We start from the raw sequence: 20,240 nt of genomic DNA on the forward strand, positions 1-20,240 counted from the left end.
ATTATTAAATGGTCCTGTTGCACCACCAAAATGAACATCCAGAAACATGTATCCCAGTACAGCACAAGCACATTTGGCTTCAGTCTGAATAAACCACATTCCTGTCACTGTCTTTAACTTCAACAGTACTCCTAAAGTGCAAGTTTTCTCTCTTAAGGAAAAAAGGCAGCCAGCATTGTAACCATTTTAATAATAAGACATGACAAGTAAATGATTGAACTTTGCTGTCCAATAATAAGTCATTAAGAAATTTTAAGTTATGAATTCAGTGCACATTTGAGCCATAGTGGGAAGTGGACTGGGATTCCAACAACTTTTTGAGTCACGTTTTATATTTAGTAGTTTATCATTTAAGTATGCCTTTTTGATTCAGTGGGTGGCTCTTAAAAGAGCCTTTGGTTGTGTTTAGTTCCAGTAGGTTTTACTTGGAGCTGGTGTACTTGGTCACGGCCTTGGTGCCCTCAGACACGGCGTGTTTGGCCAGCTCACCGGGCAGCAGGAGGCGCACACCTGTCTGGATCTCCCTGGAGGTGATGGTGGACCTCTTGTTGTAATGAGCCAGACGAGAGGCCTCAGAGGCGATGCGTTCAAAGATGTCATTGACGAACGAGTTCATGATGCTCATGGCCTTGGAGGAGATCCCGGTGTCAGGATGGACCTGCTTCAGGACCTTGTACACGTAGATGGCGTAGCTCTCCCTCCTGGTCTTTCTCTTCTTCTTGCCGCCTTTACCGGTGGTCTTGGCCACAGCTTTCTTGGAGCCCTTCTTGGGCGCGGACTTCGCGGGTTCAGGCATTTTTCTATCACTGCTACAGCAACGAATGATGAAACCGCAGAGCTCCGCGGGTCTTATACAGGCTTCATGCAAACTCAGCTGCGCAGGCCCCGAGCTGTGATTGGTCAACTGTTGAGCCGTTGAGGGGTTTTCAGTGGGAGAGGGTCTCAGTTCCACAGTAACATGTTGAATCTGGACACAGACTGTGTAAAGGAGGAAAATAACCACGTGATGTCTGTGGAAACAAAGGGCACGAGACTGAAGTGGCTCAGAGTGGGACACAAACCAGAGTGTGTTATCATGAACTGAACACAAAGTACATGATGTGAACTGAGGCTCCTAAGAACATTAATGTTCAGTTCATTTGTCTTATAATCAAATCAAAGGTCAGCTAAATATAATAGTCCAATCACATCAGCAAAGGTCCAGAGGATTGTATTTTTCTGAACTCTACCATGTGTTTATTGGTACAGGGTTACATTATCAAACTAGAATAGTTACACTTCCACTCACTAACTAAAGGGTGGTGAAACATTTACACCAGTTTCATTGAATCAAGACATGGCACCTGGCACTATTTGGTACTCATAACTGACCCACTGGTAGTGATGTTACACTCGACTCAGTGTCAAGTTTTCAGTACAGAAGTATCGCAACAAGATGTTTCAATGCCTCGCTTCATCAGGCAAAAAAAAATCAGGTGACTCCTCAAATGAAGCTTCATTTCATCACACACATGAAGGACAGGGCTGTCAAACTGAAAAAAGCTTATGAATGGACACAATCCCTCAAAAGGTTTGGATTTTTGATAGTGGAGTTTTGCTGCATTACATAGTCCATTGATTTGAACAAAGGAGAGTGGGTTAAGGTAAGATTAGTAGAACATTACATTAACTTGCATTGGCACAGTCATTTGAACAGTAAATACTGATTATATTCCTGCATACACACACTGCCATCACAGTCCCTATGGTACACAAGCATTTCTTTTTTTTTAATTTATTTGTAAATATATTTTTGTATTTGTTTCACTTTTACAAAAACATAGTCAAAACACAGTATTATGATGGTACAATCAGCACAAGTATATTAAAAAAAAAAAAAAATAAATAAAATAAGCGTTTCAAAAATGCACGTACTGTAGATCCTGTTAGACAGCAGTGCCTTACAGTTCATGACACTTTGTTTAATAGGATGCAATATATAACTTTATCCAGCAGAGTTCGTCACCACTAAATTAGACCAGATGCTCTAAAACGGAACGATCTCAACACAAATGCTTCAAAAGCTTCAGTTTCTCCATCACAATCCCTGATGAGGTGACATTCATGAACGAGTCGAATCTTTTGAATGGCTCTTTGAAAATGAACAAGGGGGAACTGAGTCTTTGTAAAGAGCTGTTCATTTAAAAAAAATTTTTTTAAGGAGGGAGTGTCTGATTGCCTGTCCAATTAGCATCACTGGGGGACTGTGCAGTGATAATATAGATATATATAATATATATAATATATATATATATAATATATATATATATATATATATATATGTGTGTGTGTGTGTGTGTGTGTGTGTGTGTGTGTGTGTGTATGTATGTCATACATACAGCTTTTTATAATGTTCAAAAGATGTAAAACATTTATTTTTCTACTATCCCTTATTTTTGTATACAGAGTAGAAGTGAGAGAACTCCTGATGTGGTATAATTTTGATATTTACATTAGAGATATCAGGTATTTTGCAATGTTACTTGAAGTATTTTATTTGCACTACAGTTTTTTAGGTATTTAAGTACTGTAATTGCAGGGATTAATCACTGTTATCTTTTGTGCATTTTTTTTCCATATTTACACACATTTATTGTTCTTGTTTTGAGGAGAATAAAATGTTATTTCATAAGAAAATGTTTTATTTTCTTCATTTGTAGGCCACAGACTAGTCCACATAATGTACCGTGATGTTTTTTGTCAAATTCCATCATTTGCCTAATGTCACCTCTCATGTCATGTATTCAGCCCACACATTTGAACTAGCTATTCTTTTTTACGGTAAGATAATATTCACTGCCGCTCCAATTAAACACTTTTAAAATGTAATATCAATCATCAAATGTAGCCTATTTAGTCATTAAACCATTGGTGTTTCAAAATGATGCAAAAAACATAAGAGCCAGTCTTTTGAACGCTCCCTTCAAAGAGCCAAAGTCCCATCACTACTATCCACTATTAACCCTTTCATGCACAGTGGTCACTCCAGTGGGCAGCTCTTCTAACAGCTGTTCTCTTGTATATTCATGGATTTTGTTTGTTCTTTTCATTTTTTATTTTATTTTTTTTTTTTTTACACATCTTTATTGAAGTTTTAAGACACTACATATCTTTTCTGACATGAATAGGCAACATTATGTAGATCTCTCCTGAGCATAAACCCCCAGAATCACAAGCCCTCTCCATAGTTTTCACACAATTTATCAGTAAATACATGTTTATGTGCGTCAAAAATTAAATGTGTGGTGTCCAGCTGAGTGGGCATTTTTGCAACTTAATGAAAAATAGGTTCATAAGGACTTTTTTTTCATTATTATTTTTTGTATTATTTTGTTTGTAATTTTTATTTATTTATAAGAACATTTTCAGTCACATTGTTTTTTTTTCATGCCTAAAGAGGAATAAAACACTCCAAAAAAACAAATTTTGATGAAGCTTCTCATAATTCATGCATGAAAGGGTTAAAATTAAGTAATGTTTATAGGATTAGACTGAGTACATGAAAAGGACTTCACTCTTTACATGTCAGTGGGGTGGTCCTTAAAAGGACCTTTGATTTGTTGGTAGTATTATGGGATGTTTAACCTCCGAATCCGTACAGAGTGCGGCCTGTCTCTTCAGAGCATAAACCCCATCCATGGCGGTCACGGTCTTCCTCTTGGCGTGTTCGGTGTAGGTGACGGCATCACGGATGACGTTCTCCAGGAAAACCTTCAGCACTCCGCGGGTCTCCTCGTAGATCAGACTGGAGATACGTTTGACTCCACCACGGCGAGCCAGACGGCGGATAGCGGGTTTAGTGATGCCCTGGATGTTGTCCCGGAGAACTTTCCGGTGACGCTTGGCGCCTCCTTTCCCCAGTCCTTTCCCTCCTTTTCTTTTTTTTTAAAATATTCTTTATTGAATTTTTCAAAGGAATACAGGCACAGACATATGTCCCTATACTTAACATACTTGTTTAGCCACCCATAAATACGTTCACTTATAAAACTGCACATTATCCATGTTCACAAACAAGAAGAAAAAAACTAAAAACATACATATACATATTAACAACAAAGCACACATTCTTAAAATATACATACATGTTTGTTTGTTTGTTTTTTTAATGTGAAGACTGACTTAGAAGTCTATTATGTTCCATGGAAGAGACTGCTGTTTGTCCAGGGTTCTTCTTCTACGTAATTCAGTCAATATTTGTTTGATCACTGTATTGCTATCTATGAGGTTCTGGTTGATGACCGTTAAACATCTCGTTTTCCAAAGCTTGACTGTCACAATGCAGATGATTAACTGGAAGAGTCTTTGTTTGTTTGTTGGTGTTAATTCCTCTAGAAGTCCGTACATGGCTGAGCGGTAGTTTATAGGGCAGCTCAGGCCAATGTTTTTAAAGAAAGTCCAAACAGCTTGCGCTCTATAACAGTCAATAAGTACATGTTCTTGAGTTTCATCATTTCCACAGTTTATCATCGGACATTTTTTTGTTGTGACATAACAGCTCCAGGAAACCAGAGCATGGCTGGAAGTCTACTTACAGAAATAAGCCAGCGGATGTCTCTGTAATTCTCCGAAATAGATTTGTCCTTTATATTTTTAATGACAGTCTTCTTCTCGTTTTCCTTTACATATTTGTAATCCACCAATCCACCATAGCTAAAATCGCTTATACATTTATAGATCCCTCTAGAAGTCCCCTTAACCCAGTCGATATTTAAATGTTTATACTTTTCTTTTATGTCACCATATATGATTTTGTAATAAGGTCCTTTCCTTGCCCTGCCTTTTTTTTTCTCCCATGTAGACAGGTCATCGATCCATATTGACTTCCGTGACATACTCATAGAAACATTCTTAATAAAGGCAATATTTAATTGGAGATCGAGTGCTCCGAGTCCACCAAGTTCTTTACTTTTAAACAGTAGTGTTCTGTTAGTGACCTCTGTGGTGGTTCCCCAGATCAGATTTACACAGTTTGTTTTGTCGCTTTATCATTTTTTCAGTTGGAGGGAAAATATTAGTTAGGAAGAGGAGTTTGGAAAGGACATGAGTTTTCACAACGTTAATTCTGCTTTTATCATTTGTATTCTGGTTCTGCCATTTGTTAACCTCTTCCTTAGTCGAGGTGAATTTTTGTTCCCAATTTCTTTCCCCACAGTTGTTATTTCCAAATGAGATTCCGAGGATTTAATTTCATCTTTAGTTGAATATTTAGGTTGGGTTTATCTATTGCATCTCCGATCCAAACTCCCTCTGTTTTGGCTATGGTTTGAGGACAGCTCCTGAAGCCATTTCATACATATTAAGATGATTAGTTAGAACATCCATCTCCACCTGGTTTTTAATTACAACAGTGATGTCATCTGCATAAGCTATTGATTTGACTAAACATTATTGGCCGAGAGGTATGCCTGTTATTTTTATGTCTGAATTAATTGATTTTATTAATGGGCTGATTGCTAAAACATAAAGAGCAGAGCTGAGAGGACATCCCTGCTTCAACCCCTCTCTCCACCTGGAAAGATTTTGTTAAAAACACCATTGACATTTATCTTACGGATGACTTCATATATAAACATTTAACCATGTCGATAAACTTTTAGGAAGACCATATGCCTCCATTGCAGCCCAAAGATAGTCACGTGAAATATAATCGAAAGCCTTCTTTTGGTCTAAACCTACAATAAAGAAATCCTTTTGGCCTGATATGACAGTTCTCTTAATGTGCTCAAATTATCCCACATGTATCGACCTTTGACTGCGCAGGTCTGTTCTTTTACGATAATTTTTTCTAAAACACTACTTAAACCGATTATTGATAATTTTTGCCAGAATCTTATAGTCGGTGTTCATTAATGTTAAGTGCCTATAATTATCGATGCATGAACGGTCACCTTTTTGTACAGCAAGTTTAAAACTCCTTCATAAAATGAATCTGCCATGACCCCTTTATTTAAACCTTCGTTTAACATAGAGGTAAGTAGATGTAGAACTTCTTCTATACTTAGCTGATAAAACTCTGTGGGGAGTCCATCAGGTCCAGGACTTTTACCTACATTTAACTGGTGAATGGCCTGAACCACTTCTACTCTTTTGATTTCTCCTTTAGGGAGTCACAATTTATTGGAGTAGAGTCTCGAATGGAGTCTAAAAGAGTTTTCGTACAACTCCTATCTATGTCGTTTTTTTATACGAATTCACACAGTGTTCTCTGATAGTTTCTCTAATATCTTTGTCAGTATTTGATGTTTGACCATCCGTTTCTTTATTGATTGTATAGTTTTACTCTGAATTTGTTTTGTGCAGAGGTGATAATATGTGATATGTTTCCTTTTTCATTTATCTCAGTATCTTTACAAATATTAAATGACATTTCGCTATTCAACTTATCTATTAGGACCTTTAGGTCACCCATAAGATCTTCTTCAGTGTTAGTTCTGTGTTCTTTCTGTTTAAAGTGATATATGTTTGACCATGATGTTATATTCCAAATTTTTTCTTTATTTAGGTTCTCTCCATTTGAATTTAAAGAAATCCTTGACTCTATGTTTTAATGTTTCCCATAATTTGGTATACGAGTTTGTGATACATTGTAATTGTATCACCTTTCGGATTTCATGTTTTAATTCTGTTAGCAATTCTTTATTTTTTAGACATTGTGTATTAAGTTTCCAGTACCCTCTATGGGCGGGTTCACTAGAAGACAAGGTTGTTTCAACTAATAAGTGGTCAGAAAAATCATTCAATATTGTTGAGTACTGTATCACTTTAAAATGAGAAGATACGTAGATCCTATCAATGCGGGTTTTAGATTTGGAATCAAATCTAGTGAATTCCAGCCCAAAGGGATTGATTGATCGGCAGGTGTCGATCAGTTTGGCTTCTTCATTAATAAGTTTTAGATGTTTACCTTCTGTTGTAAGGCGAAATGGTGCAGTGCTACAGCGATCGTTTTCTGCTGTGACTGTATTAAAATCTCCACTTAAAATGACTTTATATCCTACCATCAGCAATTCTCTGAGCCTTTTGAATAATTTTGTTTTTTTTTGTGCTTCAGAAGCTGTATAAACGTTAATTATTCTATATTTGTCACCTTGGTACAAACAATCAATCATTAAAAGTCTACCAGGTATTATGTCCCTTCTTCTAATGATGACAATATCATGAGTTCTGAAGAAAATCCCAACCCCATCAGCCTTATCTTCCCCAATTGATATTATACATTTACCCTTAGTCCACATATCACACACTTTATCAACATCATCACTTGTAGTGAGCCTTAGCTCTTGAATACACGCAATGTCTATGTCAGAGTTCAACAAATATCCAATCTTCTGTATTCTGTTTTCAGTGGATTTAACACCTCTAACATTCAGAGTGGCCACTTTGAGGAGCCCCATTAAGGAGGGGAGAGTTGAGGAGAGGGCTTATCATTATACCGTTTCCCCTCCCGTGGAGGAGAGGAGCGGGATCGTCTTTTCCTTTTAACTACTTCAAAGGGGATCTCTAACTCACATGAGCTTGGAACAGGAAACTCTGGGGTGGGTGAAAAGGAGCCGGACCCTGAGTTCTTACGTGATGGTAAATTCTCCTCATAAGGAGGAGAGATGGGGGTGCTTGTGGCCCGCTGACCTGGTGTAATCCTATCTGTATTAGATGCTGAGCTTTGACTCTCACTTATGCTTTCAAAATGAGTGATGTCATCATTACTTTCAGAAGTCGTACTGTTACTATCTATGCTTAAATTACTCTCACCTGTCTGATTAAAGGGATCACTGTTGGGGGGGTGAGATGAAGTGTGATGGTCTGCCGATGGCCCGGGGGGTGGGTACTGATCCGCAGAGATGGAAGTTGGTGTGCGCTGATGCTCATCAGGACTGGAGCCGGGCGAAGGCTGCTGGACCGCAGGCTTTGTAATGGAGGGCTGCTGTACCACGGATCTGGAGCTGGACGGACGGGGCTGGATCTCTGGCTTGGTGCCGGACGAACGGGGCTGGATCTCCGGCTTCGACGGACGCTGTTGGTCGGCTGATCTGATACCAGGCGGCGGCTGATGGATTCTGTGCCCGGAGATGGAATGGTGCCGTTGTTCCCTAGGTCTGGTGCCGGACGTATGCTGATGGTCGGAAAAACCCTTTGCTCTTGGATCTGTCTGCTGCTGAATGGTCGCGGAGCTGGAAGGTTGATGTTGGAGGACTGGGTTTTGTTGGGACCGTGTTTTGTTTGCATATGAGTCTGGACAGGTGAAAAAGGTGTGCCCGTCCATACCACACAAACTACACCGGCCCTCTGAGCTGCAGTCTTTGGCTTTGTGTCCCAGGTGGCCACACCTCCAGCATTTCACTTGAGTGCAGTCTTTCACCTGGTGGTCAGTTGATTGGCATATGAAGCAGGTGTTTGATTGTCCTGGGTAAATGATTCTGCCATTATACGGGCCCAAAGAAATTGAATTTGGGATCTGGATAAGATGTCCATTAGCATTTTTGTGGAGCCGTACTTTATATTTTCGGACTCCGTACCAGATCCCAAGCTTATCTACAGGTTTCACTGTGTGTAAAATGTCACAGAATCTTCTTAAATACAAATCAATGTCCTCATCTGGAACTCGTCCTGTCCAGAACTTAACAACCACAGATATAACATCAGTTTGGACAGAGGATTCGACAGACCAGTCTCTCCATTTAGGATCATTACTTTTTGAAGCTTGTACCTCCAAGAAGCGCCTCAGCGGAGCTTCGTGGAAAAAGCATAGCTCAAAGCCTTTTTTGTTGGGAAGTGCGATGAGAGAATAAACGTCTTTCACATCAATCCAACATGAGTCAAGTAATAGAACCTCACCGACATAGTCTCTGTTTGGTGGTTCTTCATTCCCGTTGTAAGTGAGGCGAACCCAATTTTGCCCAAACTTGGAGGCATATGGTGTTCGACCATTTGAAGCCATTTGGTTTATACCCCGGAGGGTTCAGTGACGGATAAGGACAAGGAACGATTGAGTGTAACATGAGGGTCAAGGTTTTCCTCCCTTGCCTCTGCCACTCATCGTTACTGTTCAGTTATCAACTTCACAATAATAACAATAAGGTCCTTTCCTTGCCCTGCCTTTTTTCTTCTCCCATGTAGACAAGTCATCGATCCATATTGACTTCCGTGACATACTCATTGAGACATTCTTAATAAAGGCAATATTTAATTTGAGACCGAGATCTAGTGCACCGAGTCCACCGAGTTCTTTATTTTTAAACAATAGTATTCTTTTAGTGACCTCTCTGGTGGTTCCCCAGATCAGATTTACACACTGTTTGTTCAACCGCATTATCATTTTCTCAGTTGGAGGGAAATATTAGCTAAAAAGAGGAGTTTGGAGAGGATATGAGTTTTCACAATGTTAATTCTACTTTTATAATTTGTATTCTTGTTCTGCCATCTGTTTACCTCTTCCTTAATCGAGGTGAATTTTTGTTCCCAATTTCTTTCCCCAAAGTTATTTCCAAATGTGATTCCGAGGATTTTAATTTCATCTTTAGTTTGAATATTTAGGTTGGGTTTATCTATTGCATTTCCGATCCAAACTCCCTCTGTTTTGCTATGATTTAGGACAGCTCCTGAAGCCATTTCATATACATTAAGATGTTTGGTTAGAGCATCCATCTCCACCTGGTTTTTAATTACAACAGTGATGTCATCTGCATAAGCTATTAATTTAACTAAACAGGATTGGCCGAGAGGTATGCCTGTTATTCTTATATCTGAATTAATTGATTTTATTAATGGGCTGATTGCTAAAACATAAAGAGCAGAGCTGAGAGGACAGCCCTGCTTCACCCCTCTCTCCACCTGGAAAGATTTTGTTAAAACACCACTGACATTTTGTTCTGCCCCTCATTCAGAAGTAAAACAGTGAATCTGTCAATGCAAGTTCACCTGCAGTAAAAATAAATTCTATACTTCCTTTTTGCCAACAGATGTCGCTCTCACCATTATTATAGTGTTATTTGTTGCCTTTGTTGTAAATGTGTATGTGAATAATAACAGTGCCACCTAGTGGCCCAGGGTCGTAAGCAGCAGCTGAATGAATGGTGGCGGTATTTGAATCCAGCACGGGAGGGAAAAATATGCTGATTGTCCTCTCTCTTAACCTAGTATCGTTTGGAGCCTTGGCAAATCATAATCTGTAAGTGTATAAGTCACAATGCAGTGTTATATTGTGTTCGTTATTGTTTTAGGATTCTTAACGTATTTCCGTTGTATCAGCACAGTTTGGAAGTAAGCTAATGTTGTTAGCCGTCAGCTGCTAAACCAAGCCGACGTTAGCCTAGCACTGTGAGATAAGTGATGTTTGTCACCAGTAATTATAATAATTTGTGTATGTAAGAGCACTAATGTTCTTTCCTTGTTCTGTATGTTACAGTTTCACAAGATAAAATATGGTCTTCAGTAAAGACAAAGACGACAACAACAACGTGTCTTTTTATTGCTGGAACCATTTTGATGTTTAGCTCGCTGTCAAGGTTACGTAGTTACACTAACCGAGGGCAGAAGACATTTATCTTTACGGATGACTTCATATATAAACATTTGACCATGTTGATAAAACTTTGAGGAAGACCATATGCCTCCATTGCAGCCCAAAGATAGTCACGTGAAATATAATGGAAAGCCTTCTTTTGGTCTAAACTGACAATAAAGAAATCCTTTTGGCCTGAATATAACAGTTCTCTTAATGTGCTCAAATTATCCCACATAAATCGACCTTTGACTGCGCAGGTCTGTTCTTTTACGATGATTTTTTCTAAAACACTACTTAACCGATTATTGATTATTTTTGCCAGAATCTTATAGTCGGTATTCATTAATGTTAAGTGCCTATAATTATCGATGTATGAACGGTCACCTTTTTTGTACAGCAAGTTTAAAACTCCTTCATAAAATGTATCTTCGGTCCTTTTCCGATCTGAGCCAGAGGGGAGGGCAGCTGCTGCTAAGAGGAAGAGAAAAGCAGGAGAAAAACCTGGAGTTTACCTGTGAAAAAGAGAAAACAGAGAATCGGAGTACTCACCCATGGGAGGTCCAGAGCCGAGCGACTGAACGAAGGAGAGAGTTACGTCGGTAAGACGAGTCAATTATCCGGCGGGGGAAAAAAACTTGTTGGCGCTTACCGTCGTCGTCTATGCTAATGCTAGCTCTGGGCTAACAGGCTAACTGCTTACCTTTCATCCAGAGAGCTGCCGCGAGGTCCGACATCGGCGGGCTCCGCCTTGATACACAGAGAGCAACGGTGAGAAATGTGCCTTTTTAGATGTTATGGTGCAATTTTCCTCTTGGTTTTCTGGATGTTGAAAGAAAACAGTGGTGCTACTACAGCTAGAAGAATGAACTGAAGTGAATAATGGTGCAGTACTTTATATGCACATTGTGTTTATTATTTTATGCTGATGTGTATGTAATTAAAGGGGAAGTGTTTAATTTTCCTAATGCCAGTTTAAAAGGGAAAAAAAGTAACTTAGCATGTTGTGATGAATGTAAAACAATATTTTATTTTGTATTATGCAATTTATTGAAAACAGTTAAGTTATTTCAGCTGAGTCTAATGTAACTAGAGGGTAATTTTTGGTGCAGTTCTCTGACATGAATGGGCCTATATTGTAAGAGTACATTAAGCACACTTCTTTAATACCTCTGTGTCTAACTCAAAATGTGTACCGTTATGTTTTTTTCACATGGTTCTGATATGGTTATGATAAATGATATTTTGAATGTTTATGGTTACTTATCGTAAGTATTACTGAAACACTGTTCACATGAACAGGTAAATGTGTGAGCACTTTAATGTTTAGTTCTCATAAATGATACACTTAAGACTGAACGTTGTACAACTGAGATAGAGATTTAAGATTTGAATAGAGATGAAGATTCATGTCAGAATTAGATCAATCAATCAATCAACCTTTTATTTATAAAGCGCTTTTCATGCACAGATGCAACACAAAGTGCTTTACAGAATTAAAAACAATTACACAATAAAAACAGAATTAAAATTACAAAGAAAACCCCTCCCTCCCACCCTCCATACTAGACACGCACACACACACACACACATACACACGCCCACACACTTACACATGCACACACATGCACACGCACACAACAGGGAGACATGGCATGGCACTGTGGATCAAGGAAACGCCACCTTTGGGGCCGTCCACACTGGGCGGAGCCGCAGGCGGTGCCATCAGGGGGATCGGCACCCAGGCCCCCCGACTCCGACAGACAGGTGGACCCCCACATCGAAGGGAGGACCCCCAGCCAGCCGGGCCAAAGGGACCCAAGGACAGTACCCCCACTAGCAGAGCAGACACAGCTCCCAGTGTGGAGGACCCCCCTGAGGAAACACTGGCGTTAAAAGCTAAAGACTAAAAGCATAACATAGGACTAAGAATAAATAGAATAAAATAAATACAGTACCTAGAGTAAAATACGTAAGATTATAAATAAAATAGAATAGATATAGTATTAGTGATAAATAAAACAAAATAAGAACAAGAAGAGTTTAAAAAATTAGTTAAAAGCCTATTTAAAAAGGTGTGTCTTTAATCTTCTTTTAAAAATAACAACAGTCTCTGCAGTCCTGAGGCTCTCCGGCAGGCTGTTCCACAGGTGGGGGCCATAGTGGCTAAATGCTGCCTCACCGTGGGTTTTGTTCTGGGTTTTGGTATGGTTAAAAGGCCAGTGCCGGAGGACCTCAGGGTCCGCGAGGGTTGATATGGTAAAAGCAGATCAGATAAATAGGAGGGCGCAAGGCCATTAAGACATTTAAAAACCAGCAAGAGAATCTTAAAATCGATCCTGAAGCGTACGGGGAGCCAATGCAGCGACTCTAAAACCGGTGTAATGTGCTCCCGCCCTCTGGTCCTTGTCAGCACGCGTGCGGCTGAGTTTTGTAATAATTGGAGATTTAAAATACTCTTTTTGGGAAGACCAGAGAGCAGGGCATTACAGTAATCTAAGCGACAAGAAATAAAAGCATGCATTAGCACCTCCGTACTGGCCTGAGAGAGAAACGGCCGGACTCTGGCTATGTTCTTAAGGTGATAAAAACCTGTTTTTGTTATATTTTTGATGTGTGGGATAAAATTCAGCTCAGAGTCAAAAATCACGCCCAGATTTTTTACTGATTGTGTTGGTTTAAGATCTTTTAGTTTTGGTAAAAGTTTCTCTCTCTGGCCTTCAGGACCTATAACTAAAACCTCAGTTTTGTCCTGGTTGAGCTGTAGGAAATTCTCTGCCATCCATGACTTGATGTCTACAATGCAGTTAAAAAGGGCATCAATTGGCCCTGTGTCATCAGGAGACACGGCGATGTATAGCTGTGTATCATCAGCATAACTATGGAAGCTGATGCCGTGTCTCCTGATGACGTCCCCAAGGAGAAGCATGTACAGATTAAAAAGAAGTGGACCTAAAATTGAACCTTGGGGAACCCCACATCCAATTTCATGTGTTCTTGAGGAACATGTATCCATACTTACATAAAAGCATCGGTCTGTGAGATAAGAACAAAACCAGTTAAAAACAGTACCGAGAAGCCGACTAGGTGTCTGAGTCTATTTAATAAAACGTGATGGTCTACTGTATCAAAAGCGGCGCTTAGGTCCAGTAGAACCAACACTGTGAGCTTTTTATTATCAAAATTCCACCTGATGTCGTTTAAAATCTTTAAGAGTGCTGTCTCGGTACTGTGGTTCTTCCTAAAACCAGACTGATGTTTCTCTAAAATGTTATTTCTGATTAAAAAGTCATTAACTTGATGTTAATGGTGTACATCTTTTGACATTTGATATCCCTAATGATGCATCAGAGAATGGACGGTGTTGAATGTAAATTGTGTGACCTGTCTACAGGTCAGGTTTTTTTTTTGGACGGAATAATTTGAGGTTCAGGACAAACTTCCTGCTGTGATAGATGGCAAGCCAACCACCCTGAAAAAAGATCAGCACCAAGAAGATATCCACGTACCCACTCATTCACACACATATTATACACTTACATTACACTGCAAGTACTTTTGGAATCAGGTGGACTTGCAATAACTTTACAAGAAAACCTGCAAAAACTCCTATTTTATTTAAGGGCCCCAACGGACATTTTTGTTTCAAGTGTGCACACTATATATTTTTTTTTCTTTTTTTTCTGACAGTTTGGGTTATTATTTTGTATTCTGTAAAAATCAGAAAACTTACTTTATCCACTGTAAAAAATTATAAGAGTGGCTACTCAACTGTTACTCCTGCGTTTGCCTCATTAATGTTGCTCAGTACAGTGGCTCCTTCCGAATTTTGTGTCTTCTGATTCTGGTCCAGGTCTTTTAATTGGTCCAAGCGGTTATTACACTGTAATTCACTTTTATATCTCTAAAATTGGTTACACATTGATTTATTTTTCTGCTCTAATTTTATTTTATTTTTGTAAATCAAGGTCAGCTCTAATCATACATATCAAATGGAAGAAATAGTGCGTTTTAGGCACACTTAGGAGACAGATGCTAGTCTTGTAATTTTCTTTTGTTTACAATGTGCAAATTTTAGTTGGTGGCCAGAATTTTAAAGATCATACAAAAATGAACAACTTTTGAATTCTAACCTTATTTAAATTGTAAAAAATAATATGAAGTTTTTAAAAACGAAGTGCAAAGTGTGCCTAAAAGGTGCACTCGGATACTGGAGGGTTAAGTATAGGACCCCATCTGTGACTGCGAGGGTTAAGAAACACACATATTTTATATCAAGATGCAAGAATGTTTATTATCATTATGTGTACAGAATGAAATGTTTCTTAGAGGTAGCTAGACCTACATAAAAAAAAGAGAAAATATGAAAACACCCAAGAATACGTACATCAATATAGGAACACTAATGAATCTGTATGTCAGGGCTATGTACATTATATATGGACAAGAAATGTACAGTCTAGTGCAGTAACAGAGCATAGATAGATAGATATGTGTGTATACGTACTTTTAACGTAGGCACTTGTGTCCTGGGGGGTGGCAGGTTCAGAGGAGCTACCTCCAGGGATTCCTTGGGCCACAGTTTGGCTCAGGGCCAGCTTCTCAACCTCTGTCAGAGGTGCTGGTGGTGGCCCTCCACCCGTGTTGTGGGACTCTGCCCTCTTCCTGTTAGCTGAGTGGAACCGAAATATTAATCTAATAGCCAGCATATGAGGTGAGAGGACGTATGTTACACTCGGTCTAGGGGTTACCGAGACGCAACATGGTGTGAGACTCCCCTCCCTCCATATCCATTAACCCTTTCATGCGTAGTGGTCACTACAGTGGACAGTTATTCTCCAGCTGTTCTCTTATATATTCATGGATTTTGTTGTTTTAGTTTCATATCAGCCAACACAGTGGATGCTCATGCATCATCCCATACACTGACATTCCTGTAACTTTCCTTTCTTTAAACTAAATCAATTACTAATTGTTATTAGACTGTAATTAACAGTTTTGTTTGTTTTTTTTTTTCAACAAAAGTTTTTTTTTTTTTCTTTCGCATATTATCTGAGTGAGTAATTACTAGTATTATAATATGTTCAAATATGAGAAAACATCAGATTAGCAACATTAACCTCCTGAGACCCAGGAAAGTGATTTTTTTTGCTTTTTTCCATTAAACAATTGTCTTGATTGGAAGCTACATAATACAACAGTTTTTTTTTCTTTTGTTTGTTTCCCCCCACCCCCCCCGAGACATTTTTTAAAAATTATTTTTATTTATTTTTTTTAATGGGATGTCCTTTACAATGGACAGCATTTTTTAAGTAAAACTGTCAAACTTTTGTCCCCCACAGAGGACAAAAATGTATTGCTGGGTCTCAGGAGGTTAAAAATGCTTTTATTTAATAGTTTTCACACAGTATGTCAGTAAATACATGTTTCTGAGCTTCAAAAATTAAACAAACGGTGTCCAGCTGAGTGGACGTTTTTGTAACTCCATGAAAAATAGGTTCATAAAAAAAAAAAAAAAAAAAAGAAAAACAAAAATCAATTATATTGTTTTTTTTTTCATGCCTAAAGAAGAATAAAAACACTCAGGAAAAAAATCTTGAGAAAGGTTCTCATAATTCGTGCATGAAAGGATTAACAAAAAGGAGCAACCAAAAAAAAAAAAAAATGAACAGCAATCAACTGCAATTTGAAAGATTTATTTACATTTAAAAAAAAATTAAATCAGGTAAGGAATCAAAGTAACAAACATGACAAACAGAATGATACTCCAAGCTCACGACGCTTACCTACTAACACAAACCAAGGAAACCAAAGTACATCAAGCTTACCTACCCTCCTAACAAACAAACAGGGGAAAACTTAAAGAAAAAGATTCCCGCCTTTCACATCTGAACATACGAAGCTCTCCAACAAAAATGACAGATGGCTGGTAACAAATGAGGGGAATGGAAGAGAGGAGTCTTGTAGGAGGTAGGGCGATCCTGTTTTAAATTTCCCGCTCATCACCGAAGAACCAATCAGCAGCAGCGGTCCAGCACCACACCTGCAGCTCATCCTCAATCAACCACTATCTGTTAAGAGAGAAAGACAGAGAACACACACTCATACACAGAAGACAACAGAAAAATCACAATTGACACATCACAGAATCAAAATCAAAATCACTAACCCTTAACAACATATGTGTGTTAAAACTGCATTTTTGTGGAGTTTAAATAGCCACTGAATATTTACTATGTATATTAACCAGTGTCAAAGACGAAGAAATGACATACAATCATGACATAGAATATGATGCCATTACCTTTCTGAATGATGGTTTTGTATTTCATTTTCAGTGTCCTCCATGTGTGTTTTTCCCCTGTGGGATTACACCTAAATGAAACTCACATTTTATTCTATCCACCACTTTTATTCAGTCCAATAATATTTTAACCTACATGCTATAGTTTTGATCAAGTCAAATATGAAGTCAGTGTTTTCCAACTTACGCATTGACTAGAGCACCAATTGCCTCCCATGCTGCTTCTCTCTCCTTAGCAGCAGTAGCAATGTTGCATTTCCGACTAAATACAGCTTCAAATTCACCGTACGCGTGGATAAGGACCTCCTGTTCCAGCGGGGTGAAATAACTAGCACGCTTTTTGTCGTGGTTGCCATGGTGAATCCAGGTATCAGGGCTCCACTGATGATGGCTTTTTATTGTGGTTCATGCACGCGCCCAACTCGGGGTAAACCTACTCAGAGTCGATTGAACCAATTCAAAGCAGCTGTTCTAGAACTGGATACTCGGAGTTTCTGAACTGAGTTTAGAATTAGACTCAGAGTATGTTGAACCCGCTTTCTGGAAAAGGCCCAAGGTATACAAAAGAAAACAAATGAAAGTAGTTGTTGAGTATGGTGATTTTTTTTTTTTGGTTTGTGTTTGTTTTTTGTTTATCTCAGGTGTACGGTCTAAGAAGACCTGGTGCAATAATAGGAATGTCAGACAAGTATGGAAGTAAGTAAGGATTAACACGAAAAGGCAGAAAAATCTCAACTTTATGAAATAGAAATCTGTATTTACCAGTTTTACAAGTATATGTTTGTTCATGCATAAAAGTAACCCTGGTCTGAAAGTAAAATGCCTCTAGCATAAAAGTAGTGATATTTTACCAAGTTTGAATTACTCACAAAGTAAAATTAAGTCAAAAAAGCTGGTTGGCTGTAGTTTCCAAAATACAGCCTGGAGTCAAAATGTGAAATACTGAGAATTAATGAGAGAATGGGTTTTACTCAAAAGGAAGGTTTGCCTCAGAGCTACCAGATCTACTTCAAAACACTGTCTGAACATTATAATACATTCCCTTTACAGGTTCTGTCTAGTGGAAAATTTATTAATCTATTGTATAAATGTACACAAACCATTATATGTGTGATAACACTTTATCATATCCATTGAAAACAGCTAACACTTAACAGCTAAGCACTTTTGTTATTTGTTTTCCAATTTATCTTATTAAAGTATGTAAGACTTAGCACATTTAATCTCAGGAGCAGATCATTTCTACAAAATTGTCAACCATTATAATCAGTACAATTATATACATTATTATTAGGGCTATGCAATTAATCGAAATTCAATTACGATTTCAATTATTACACTCAACAATTACAAAAATTATGTAATCGAAAAAAAAACGATTATAAATTTTGAGTTTTAATTCACGCGCATGCAAGCTACCATGAGCTGCTCTGCCCCGCCCCCCTCTAAGCTACTGCTGCCAGCTAGCCAGCAGGTCCACCCCAAGAGGAGAGTTGTACCTAGCCGGCTTGATAAATGGCAGGAGAATAACAGCAGAAGCGCGAGAGATTTTGACTGAATCCTAAATAAACATAAAATGTAAAATGTATTGGATTTTATTTGTATTTTTAAATATGAAAGTACTTTTTGGGTGCTAATGCAAAAGCTAAATAGACATATTATCAACAACTCTAGTCTTTCACATCCACCTTTTACCTACTGCACCACATTAGTACCAGTGGCGGCTGCTCGTCTTTCATAGAGGGGAAGCTCATTGTCGGCTTACATCAAAAAATTTGTAAAGTTATTTAAACATAAATTCAGCCCTCTGTTCCTTTTCAAGAAAATGGTCAGTGAGATAGCTAGTTCACTCTGACTTAGCCAACAGTATGATTGATTTAACTATCTACAAAACGATATTAAACCCAAACAAGAAATGATTCAATTATGTAACTGAAACAAGAAAACATTGAAATTATGTTAAATTGAAACAAGTACAATGAGTGTGTTTTATTTACAGTGCAAGAAATGAACAAGTAAGTTCATAGTGGTTTCTCTCTCGATTTCACAGCAGAATGTGCGACGGTATTAAACTAAACTGTGTCAGTGAAGGAGTAGATCTCAAAACAGCTGTCAATCAAACGGGATTCAGCCCAGCCGAGCTCCGTCCACAGCTCCATTCACCCCCAGAGATGCTGAGCGTCCAGGGGCGGGACAACATTGTGGCATTTATCCAATTACCGTCCAGTTTTGAGGCAATGAAAAAAACTGTTCCATTCAGTCCCATTGAAGTTCATGGACAATGAGCTTTAACAGGCAAATGCACTGAGCATAGACTGTATGAGAAAACAGCGCAACGGGAATGGATGAGAAGTGAACAACATCGAGTCCATTGATTTGTGATGAAGCTGATTCTGAACGAACTCGTCTTTGAGATGAACATGTTCTAACACATTTGTTGTCAATGAAATGTCAACACAACCGTACCAATCTGAACATTTAATTTTTGTAATTTTAGGGGAAGCTGAGCTTCCCTTGCAGTCTTTGAGATATCACCTCTGACTAGTGCCATCTGATTAAATGTTTTACAGTGTCCTCCAGTGTGTGCAGTGCATTTTTATGATTAAACATACCTCATCCCTGTTCTCCTTGCTGATTCCAGCCTCTTTTGCTTTAAGGCATGTGGCCACTTGCTCCAATTCACCTTTCCCAAAAGTTCTGATATCTCACCAGAGTTCAGCATGTTGATGATGTCTTCCAAAAGCTCCTCCATCACATTCTACAAATGCAAGTGAGAACAGACAGCCCTAAATATGGTTGGATGCACCAGAAGACCACGAGTCTTCTCTTTTCACATCAGCCTTCAATCAGTCAATTAAATTTTATAATATTGCATCAAATCATAACAAATGCTATCTCATGACACTATGCGCAGCCACCTGGCAGCAGCAGCTGCTATAGACACGACGCAGAAATGGCAGGAGCTCCCTTCCCTCTATGCATATCCCTCCAGCTGTTTCCGCGTTTCAGCCGTTTCCGTGTTGTTTGTTTCATCCATACAATGTCATATGGTTGCGCTGCCGCTGTCAGGCGGCTGCACGAACCTCCCTTTCCCACAATGCACGTCGCAACAAAATTCCAAAGATGCCCGAATTCCCTCCCGATCCAGGTGAGTAATCATAGAAAGACTTACAGATTCATAATACTTAGGCTATGACTGAGGTTTTACAGATTTAATGAAAAATTCGTCACGAAAGTCTCCCGCACCTTTAACTTTCACCTGTCAGTATGTGTGGTGGGTACAATGCATATGTACACTTTGAATATGACCCTAATACACTATGGAAACAGGAAAACAGAGACTCGTAGTATCTTCTAAAATATCAAACAATAACTAGCTCCTCAGAAAGTAAAACT

General features: G+C 38.7%; 1 protein-coding gene across 1 annotated transcript; it reads right to left on the reverse strand.

Annotated features, from left to right (window-relative positions):
• Positions 1-366: 366 nt before the first annotated feature.
• LOC115419257 (histone H2B 1/2-like) lies at positions 367-797 on the reverse strand. Its single transcript, XM_030133931.1, has one exon. It carries the CDS (start codon positions 794-796, stop codon positions 422-424), a length of 375 nt encoding a protein of 124 aa, XP_029989791.1. The 5' UTR covers position 797; the 3' UTR covers positions 367-421.
• Between the last annotated feature and the right edge of the window lie 19,443 nt (positions 798-20,240).

This window comes from Sphaeramia orbicularis, chromosome 1 (genome assembly GCF_902148855.1).
Source record: "Sphaeramia orbicularis chromosome 1, fSphaOr1.1, whole genome shotgun sequence".
Classification (NCBI taxonomy): Eukaryota; Metazoa; Chordata; class Actinopteri; order Kurtiformes; family Apogonidae; genus Sphaeramia; species Sphaeramia orbicularis.